Below are 9,504 nucleotides of genomic sequence, written 5' to 3' on the forward strand. Positions count from 1 at the left end.
ATTTCCACAAATTCTTTGATAGAGTCGCTTCTTCTCTTGTGTTGCCACATGGTATTGGGACCATTCTTCCTTTTTCCTTGATTTTCAAAGCCAAGGTTGCTTCTTTACATCTCATAAAGTGATAAAAGAGGGAGCTGTATTAAACATGGGTGGTGGGTTAAGGTGTTGACATGTAGGTGGGTGGGGTCAAACAACGGTAAAAGAGTTTTGATTAAAAAATTACATGACATGGGCAAGGGTGAAATTTCTATGTCAATGCAATATGTTTTTGCCTATCTAAGACATTATAACTCGAGATACTTGCTAGTAGTACTTGAAAATGTCCTAGTTTGAGCATGAAAGTAGTCCAAATCGAATTATTTTATCACCATGTGTTATTCATTATTTCCGTGATCACCATACCATCTTGAAACAAAAAATAATTTGAGTTTACATAATGTGTACACCACATCTACTATGCTAAGACGATATGCTATTTGGGATATGACAACAATGATAAAAAGGGTATTATGTTAACTAACTTGCACCATTGCATCTCTACTACCTACTACCAATAGGTTGAGCGATATTAGGTCTATTGAGCCTGGCTACATTGTGTAGCACATCTTGGGAGTAATTTTGCCATAGAAGCTCTCCTCTGCAGCCTATCAATAAGACTATGGAAATCCACCAAAATTCTTAGAGTGGGTTCACACTAGACTCATCTAGCCTTTTGGATGTCAAATAAGTCAAGTTTGTGTGGTGTGACATGTCTCTTTTCCTTCTTACTTACTAGATTTATAGTCACCTTTGCTCTGAAATGCAAGTAGAGACTATACGTTTAGTAGCACTCTTAGATGACCTTCTCTTTGCCAGAACATTGTCTTCCTTCCCTTGAAATCTTTCCCCAAGATCTTCAAACATGTTGGAGTCTCCTTGCAAACGTTTGCTTATTTGAGGGAAATGGTTGAATGTTCTTGTAAGCCTTCAAATGACTTGGAATCAAAAAATTTGGTATTTTGATTACCTTGAGAAGATTTTATTAACATTAAAGACCATTTCTCTTATTTTGCATCAACTCTTCTCCATCCAAAATGTTAAAGGCCTCGTCATACCCAAGGCTAGTGGGGGGAGGGAAGTGCTACTTCCCCCCACAAACCATGGGGTCACACACCTAGTGGTCCGAGGGTTATCTTCACCCCAACCTTGCCCCACAAACATCCCATCACAAAAGGGGTGCTAATTGAGTCCTAGCGTGCTTGAGACTCTTCCAAGGATTTCATTAGTCATTGGAGCTACATCTTGCAGAGACTCCACCTCACACTATTACATGACACGTCAATGAATGGCTTTTCCACAAATGTCTTGTACCATAGTTCTCGAGTGCGACCTCGATGCTCAATGTGGGGGGAGGATAGCCCTCATCTATGCCCTTGTTAACCCTCTCATGATTTCTTTAGTAGATTGTAGTGCTTCTTGGTAGGATAGCCCTCACCTATGCCCTCTCATAATTTCTTTATTACATTGTAGTGCTTCTTGGTAGCATCCGGGACACTTTTTTTGCATATAAATGCATGGCATGGCAGAGCTTCTATAGTGTATATCGTGAAGATGGCGATGACTGTAGAAACAATGTTGCAGTAATCTCGCTCTCTCTCGCTCTCTCTCGCTCTCCAAAAAAACACACACGCACACACACACACACACACAGTGCTCTCTCTCTCTCTCTCTCTCCTGTTAAGCTCGCGCGCTCTCTCTCAGACTAACATTCGGTATATTTTGGTACTTAATCGCAGAAGAATGCGGAACTACTGCGTAATAATGGCGGTGCTTCTGTTCATGGGGGGCTTCTTTTCTGTTGTGAAGGCTGACGATCGCAGTAAGCCTCTTTGCCTTCTATTCCGCTCATCCCGCGGCGTGGAAGGATTGAGAGAGAGAGAGAGAGAGAGAGAGAGAGAGAGAGAGAGAGAGCGAGAGGGCACTACATATTCGACCATAGAAACAAGTCTAGGAATATTGCGCGCATGGCCGCATCCATTGTTCCAGTGTAGAAAACATCGGAATATTGAGCGTATCCCACCTCTTCTCTCTCCAACACACACACACACACACACACACAACTTACAAGGACTAGAGTGCACAAAAAGGTACAAGGAGATAGAGCTCGTATCTGGAAAGATGCAAAGAAAGCACATAGAGAGATCCACCACACAAGTTTTGAGCATCTTCCCTCATGAGTAAGCGGCCCCTTTCCCAAAACATCTTCAACATCATGAGCTTCTCAAGACAAGCTTTCACACATGTAGCTAAGTGTGGTCGCCCAAACTTGGCCCTTCACTCAGATATGCCTAGGACATGGAGGTTGTGGCAGCAGATCGACATGCCTCCATAGTGGCATGGAGCATACTTGTCAAGCTATCATCAAAAGTAGAGTAGTCATTTGCTAGCCAATTGATTGGCTAAATTTACATCCCAAAACCACCAGTTAAGCTCTCTTTATCTCCTACCTCACCGATTAGAAACCCTCCCTATTGCTTCACTTTTCTTGCATCAATGGGCTGTACTTTTGTCTCATTGCCTCCTAGCATGTGCTTGAAGAACCTACTCTTCTCAAAGCCTTCCTTTCTTATCAATTTCAAGTACGGTAAAGGGGCCAATAGAGTATCATCTAAGAGTCCCCCATTATAATAGTTTTTTCCAAGTTAGTTGTAATTTTTTTAAAAAATAATCACACTATATATCATATGGAGCTCAAAAAATTAAACTTTGGGGAATTTTGATATTTTTATCAAGTAGATCCAGTTATGAATGAAGGGTTTTAAAAAGAGCGACAATGTGAGGGGTTCATAGAGTGACACTTGGGGATACATTGTTTAAAGGTTTTACAAATTCACAATATAAAGGAACTTACATTGCTCAATTGTTTGGCTCACATTCAGCTTAACGTAAAATTTTAAAAAATTATAATAAAATTTAGGTGGCTAAAAAGTTGTCATTTTTGCAAAATTATCACTAAATTGGGGTGGGGTCCCTTCTGCTTTTGGGAGGACATCACTTTATTGGCCCCTTTAGCATAGCAATTGATTATGGTTGTGGCCCTCATGCTAGGCCTAACAGCTAGTTTTCCTCTTTCCTCATCTATTTGCATTTTCCTAACTAGGGACATTTCTAATTCATTTTCCTCAAAAATTTTAAACAATGTGGTATTTAGCAAAGAAGGAATCATATACATGACTAGACGTAGTTCATGCAAAATTCCAACCTATAGTTGGCAATCTCTTTGCTTAGTTGCACCTAACTAGGTATAGGGAAAATCCATCTACTTTGCCTATGAAAACATGTTCAACATTCCCTTAGTCATACTTATGTCAAATGCTTAATCTATACAACAATTTTAATGGCCTCCTATGGTATATGTACACCAACTGGAGTATCCACACCCATGTTTAATATATATATGTCTTAGCCAACAATTTGAGATGTTGAAGAAATTTCATTTTGGTATACATTGAAAAGGGAGAGAATTTTTTAAAAATATAGGGTAGTTTTTTCAAAGAGTATGCATAAATTTCTTACTTTTTGACCAACTGTTGCATTAAAATAAAATTTATCTATTTTTTTTAAAAAGACAGCGATCCACATAAAAGTAGTTTCTATGACATTGAAACACATAGTAATTTTTCCTAGTTAGTGATCCCCATTAACCATTTTTCGTAGACAATGATCCACATAAAATAATTTCTATGATGTTGAAACACATTGTAATTTTGATGTCATTATCATGGAATTTCTATGATGTTGTAAAATATATTTCCTCTAATGGAACTATTCACAGGAGGTGTTACGAATCAATTCAATGATGCTTCCATTCATGCTGTTAACATAAGGCAAAACTCCACATTGTCAGAATATATATGGAATGGTGCAGTGGACTTACTTCCACAGGTCAATTTTCTACAGATCCCTCTATTTATCTATTTTCAAAAGCTAAACATGCAAGTCTTCTATAACAACACAAATTCATTAGAGAACACAGTTGGATGAGCACAATAAGCTATGAGTGGGAGGGTAACTTCCCTCATTAGAGGGAAATTATTCTTGTGATTTGTAATGTCGTAAGACTTTAGATTTTATTGCTCTTAAACTTAAGTATAAGATTTGTGACAATAATTGTTAATTTTATGGCCACACAAAGGGTTTTTATAAACAAGTTTACTGTCAAACTATGATAAACTTTCAAAAGAAAATGCTTTAACCAACTGTCTTGGAAATTTTAAAAGTCATCTTATATAACTTATCCAAGTACTCAACTCGCCAATAGAATTTCTCAAAACCACATGATAAATATTTTGAACCATGCTCTAGTTTACTAGCTTGCCAACATACTTCACATTACTATTATAATATGTCAAAACTATGTTATTTTGCAATAAGCACAAAAAAAGCTTATGTAAAGCAAATGGCATACAATGATAGGATAGATCACAATAAAGACATGTGGTGAGACTCTTTCCATGCTAAATGCAAAATATACAAAAGAAGATCTATTGAGGTTTTGACTTCCCTTTGCCACTATTGTTATGAGGGGTTAACTCCTCTTTGTTGTCAGAGGAGCCTGACTTGCTCAACTATCCTTTTGATATCGGCTTGAATAATCTCCATGTCAAAATATATTGATGATTCCGTTTGTTTTACTCTTTATGGTTGGGAAAGGGGGTGATGTCCAACTTATATAGCTCCTTCACAAGTTGGTCCTCACTAATGGAGATGTCGGGCTCCTTTGTTTTGGGGCTCCGTGTCTTCAAGTTTGTTAAGAAGAGCATCACGATTGGTCTTTTTTTCTCACAATTGGATCATGTAATGTTGTTCTTTTTAAATTTTCTAACTTTCTTAATTATGTTTTTGTTTAATTATCTAACTTTGTTAATATTAAGTGTTTTGAACATGTTTCATAAGATATGAGGTGAGATTCTATTATTATTTTGTGTATCTCTAGGCCATGATTAAGATATCTCACAAACATTTCTCACATTGCAGACATCCAGAAAATGAGATCTAGGCCACTTTAAGTTACTAATAGATAGGGGGCATGTCCTCCTTGTGTTGCGGCTTTCTTTCCAACCATCCACACAAATATAAGAAGCTCCTATGCACGTGCCCACACACACACACACACACACACACACACACACACACACACACACACACACACACACACACACACACACACACACACACACACACACACACACACACACACACACACACACACACACACACACACACACACACACACACACACACACACACACACACACACACACACACACACACACACACACACACACACACACACACACACACACACACACACACACACACACACAAGCACGCACGCACGCACGCACACATGCGTGCACACATGCACGCACATGCACCCACACACGCACTCGCATGCGCACACACATTCACACACCGCGCAAGTGCACGCGCATGCGCGCGCGCGCACACACACACACACACACACACACATGCACACGCACACGTACACGCACATGCACATGCACATGCACACGCACACACACACACACACACATGCACACACACCCACACGTGCATGCGCACGTGCGCGCACACACACACACACACACACACACACACATGCCAACAACTTCTTTTTCTTATTTACATATTCTTCTCTCAAAATACACATGTAAAGGTGTATATATAAGTGTCAATATAAAATATTAATGTAAAAATGTAAAATATTATGGGCTAGATATATAATAAGGCCAACTATAGTATGCGTAAACACCTACTCTAATGAAGATCGGTAGTGCTGCATGCCATGAATGATGCCAATGCATTTTGATGGAGTAGAGAAAGTCATATCTTAAGCTTGCTATCTGAACAGAAGTCATCACACTTTAGTGGCTTGTTACATAGAATGACCTAGACCATTAAAATTTACATGTGTAATTTACAAATTTAACATCAAAAAAGAAGAAGAAGAAATTTGGGCCATGTCAAGTGGCAAGCACACTTTAGTGGCTCATTAAATAATATGACCCAAAGCATGAGATCATAAGTGCATACTTTAAACTTTAACATTACAGAACATAAAAGTAAATGATCTTTGGCTACTTTAGATGATGGGCACACTTTAGTGGCTTGCTACATAGGATGATCTAGAGCATGACATCATATATTCATAATCTATAAATTTACAATTAGAAAAAATAAAATGAAACTTGGCATGCTTAAGGGATGAGCACAATTTAGTGGCTCATTATAGAATGAAATTTGGGCTGCTTTAAGTCATGATTGCACTTTAGTGGCTAATTGCATATGATGATCCATGACATGAGATCGTACGTGCATAATTTACAAATTTAGTGGCTAGTTGCATATGATGACCTACGACATGAGATCCTACATGCATAATTTACAAATTTAGTGGCTAGTTGCATATGATGACCCACAATATGAGATCCTACATGCATAATTTACAAATTTAACAATATTGTAGACAAAAGAAAATGATATGCCGATTGCTTTGAGTAGCAAGCACACTTTATGGCTTGTTACATATGATGACCTAGAGCATTAGATCATGGTGCACAATTTGTAAGGTTGTAGGATCAATTCATTTTCTATGTGCATAATACGTAGACTTGTGATGTAGATCCTCCTAAACACATAATTTTAATGACCACTAATACAACCTTTTATATGTATTAGGCATGGAGTACTACCTTTATTGCAGGGGTTGCCAATGGAAGCATGGATCCCAATTTCTATGGAAATTATGTCTTGCAAGATGCTACCTATTGCCGCTTAGTAGCACAATTGTGGACACAACTTGCAAATAATGCTAGCGTCAATGCAGAAATAAGGCAATATGCAGGAAACTCATCGTCTGGATTTCAAGATTGTTCAACTGCATTGTTTGGTACATGGAATGTGAAAGATGATGGAGCAAATAATTATGGTGTTATTGTGAGGGAACCTGTCATGGAGTATGTGACCTTCATAAACAATACCATGATAGCAAATCCCGCCAATACGTTGATTGCTACTTATGCTTGTCTCCAATTATGGAACAATTTGACTGCAGGTTTATATTCCATTGTACAAAACTCAACAAACAATCCATATGATGTTTGGGTATATGAGAATGTGGGCAATTCCAGTGCTCTAAGACAAGCTGCTCAAATGGATGAATGGGACCAAAATTACCCATTATGGTATAATTGGAGCGAGGCACTATCTCTTTTTCGTACTGCTGTACTACATGAGATCAATTTCTTTGATCATGCAGGGAATGTATCCACATCTCTAGGGCTTAATAGACTACAACAATCAAAGGCTTTATTATCCTATGATAAGAAACATGAGAGTATGTGAGTTGATGACTCTTCTCATGTAGACCCTAATGCTTTGCATTTCCATGTAATAAGAACCATGGTTCATAATAAAGTCTAGCACGTTATCTATTATTTAGAAGATTTTATTAGTATAGGCAGTTTGTAAGAAGTGCATTAAGGATAGGTTCAAGTATGCTCTTTTCAGTGTTTGTACACTACTACACTTGAGGTATTTTCTAAGTTAATTGATATATTTATATGTGTCAATAAGAAAAAGTGTGAGATGTGAGGGAGACTTTGAAGTTAAAAAAGAAGGGACCAATTATAAAAAACATTGTGGAATGATCTAAAGATTATGCGAATAATGTCAAGCTCTTATTGTGTTTAAAAAACTAGTTCAATCACACTACAAGATATAGGCCTTATACCGACGTTTAAAGCGACGAAAATGCAAATAACAAAATTTACCCCCGTCGTCACAAAAAGCATCGTTATTGGCGACGCCATAGAATAGTCGATATCACCGTCGCTATCAGCATCGGTATTGTGACGCTGATACCGACGCTGATAGTGACGGTTTGGGACGTAAATAACCACTGCAATAACGATGCGAGTAGTAAAATTTGCGACGCTAATAGCGACGGTAACATGAAATTTTTTTTTTGGGGGCAGGGCAGCTCTGTGCTTTATTAGAGCCATACAAAATAGTTTCTGCACTATGTACAATGCGCTTGCAAACAAAAACAATGTATATTGAAATCATAATACTGATACATAAAATAAATACATAATTGCATAATAAGCGATTGGTACAATCATGAAAAAATATCACTAATACATAGAAAATGTCTATATAGATCAGGCGACTCAAAAATAAAGGTGTGTGAGCTCCAGGGATCCAAGGACAAGCTACATATCCTCGTCCCCCGAAAGCTTGTCCTGCCGCAAAGGAACATCGAACGGACTTTGCAGAAAAACAAACAATACATCAGTCCACCATACAATAATGCATTCTAATTAAACATGGTAACTACGGACAAGAAAGATGAGTGACTTACAGGATTGCCACGTCTATACAATCGGTCAATCAATGAAGTGAGACCATGCCTCTCTGCATATCGAGTCTCAAGGCCAGTCGGATCGCGATCTGTAATGGAGTGCTGCAAAGAAAACAAAATGCTAACTGTTAGAAACATGATTGTTAGTACAAAGAATATTGCAAAAAAATAAACAAGCAAAACAAAAGAAAAACTTACAAAGTCCTCCAAATATGTCATATGGCCGCCACTCCCAAGATGATGGACCACTCCGGCCTCGAGTCGTGCGCTCGCCGCCTCGCGCTGCTGACTCCAATGTCCTGGAGAATCTGTAGCCTCCTCCCTCAGTCGGCGCTAGTCGTCTGCATCTAACCACTCGGGCTTTGCAGCCCCAATCTTGATTGCCTTGCATGCATCGGATCATTTCTGTGACATGTATGCACGCATGCAATCCATCATCCAGCCCGTAGAGAATCTATCTACTGAGGCTGGAACCGGAAAATCCTCGTGCAAGGATTCTACTATGTAGTCCTTGCTCCCCTCCGGTACGTTCTTCCAATGATCCAAGATGTTGTGCCGGAAAACTTGTTGGCACAACTCTCTCATGTGAGCCATCACCCTCCTCCCCTCATCATTCATGATGATGGCTCTTGACCTACCATCGACTAGATATCCATATCCCCCTGGAGTTTGCCTAAGATGGGTCCTCTCCCAACTGCATCCACGCTCCTGGGTATATCCAGGAGACCCCTGTGTATCCGGTGTACCGACCGGGGTAATATCTCTTGGAGTGGCACCCATAGGGGTGCCCCTGCTGACAGCTGAGCAAAAGCCGGAGTAACTAGAGTAGACGTCCCCACAGGTGTGATAAATCCCTGAGGTGATGCAACTCCAACTGAACGATAAGATGGAGACACTGCATCCGTGTCTCCATAGTATCCACCTAAGCCTGAGCCACGCTCCCTGGAAGGGACACGAGAGCGAGGAGTCGCACATGTATCCCGTGTTGACCGCGGGCTCATTGCCTCTGTATCTGTGCAGCATCCCCCTGACCCTGAAGCACTCCCTCCCTCTGGTCCAAGTCTGGAGCGTCAAGCTTGTTCGAAGCATCCGATAGCGCT

At 39.5% G+C, this 9,504-nt stretch overlaps 1 protein-coding gene across 1 annotated transcript; it reads left to right on the forward strand.

The window, feature by feature from the left end:
* The first annotated feature begins 1,544 nt into the window (after positions 1-1,544).
* Positions 1,545-7,478, forward strand: LOC148016727 (uncharacterized). Its single transcript, XM_087664421.1, has 4 exons — positions 1,545-1,619; positions 1,776-1,858; positions 3,815-3,924; positions 6,721-7,478. The coding sequence occupies exons 1-4, from the start codon at positions 1,591-1,593 to the stop codon at positions 7,384-7,386; spliced, it is 888 nt and encodes a 295-aa protein (XP_087520547.1). The 5' UTR covers positions 1,545-1,590; the 3' UTR covers positions 7,387-7,478.
* The last annotated feature ends 2,026 nt before the right edge of the window (positions 7,479-9,504 follow it).

The sequence above is a fragment of the Lygodium microphyllum genome, chromosome 23 (genome assembly GCF_053477565.2).
Source record: "Lygodium microphyllum isolate KBCC chromosome 23, Lygodium_microphyllum_v1.1.10, whole genome shotgun sequence".
NCBI classification, from domain to species: Eukaryota; Viridiplantae; Streptophyta; class Polypodiopsida; order Schizaeales; family Lygodiaceae; genus Lygodium; species Lygodium microphyllum.

Bases quoted from the DNA above. Each gene is read 5' to 3' on its own strand.
- LOC148016727 (XM_087664421.1), top strand. From the start codon at position 1,591: ATGGCGATGACTGTAGAAACAATGTTGCA. The intron at 1,620-1,775 runs GTAATCTCGCTC...ACTTAATCGCAG, and splicing joins ACTGTAGAAACAATGTTGCA to AAGAATGCGGAACTACTGCG. The intron at 3,925-6,720 runs GTCAATTTTCTA...TATATGTATTAG, and splicing joins CAGTGGACTTACTTCCACAG to GCATGGAGTACTACCTTTAT.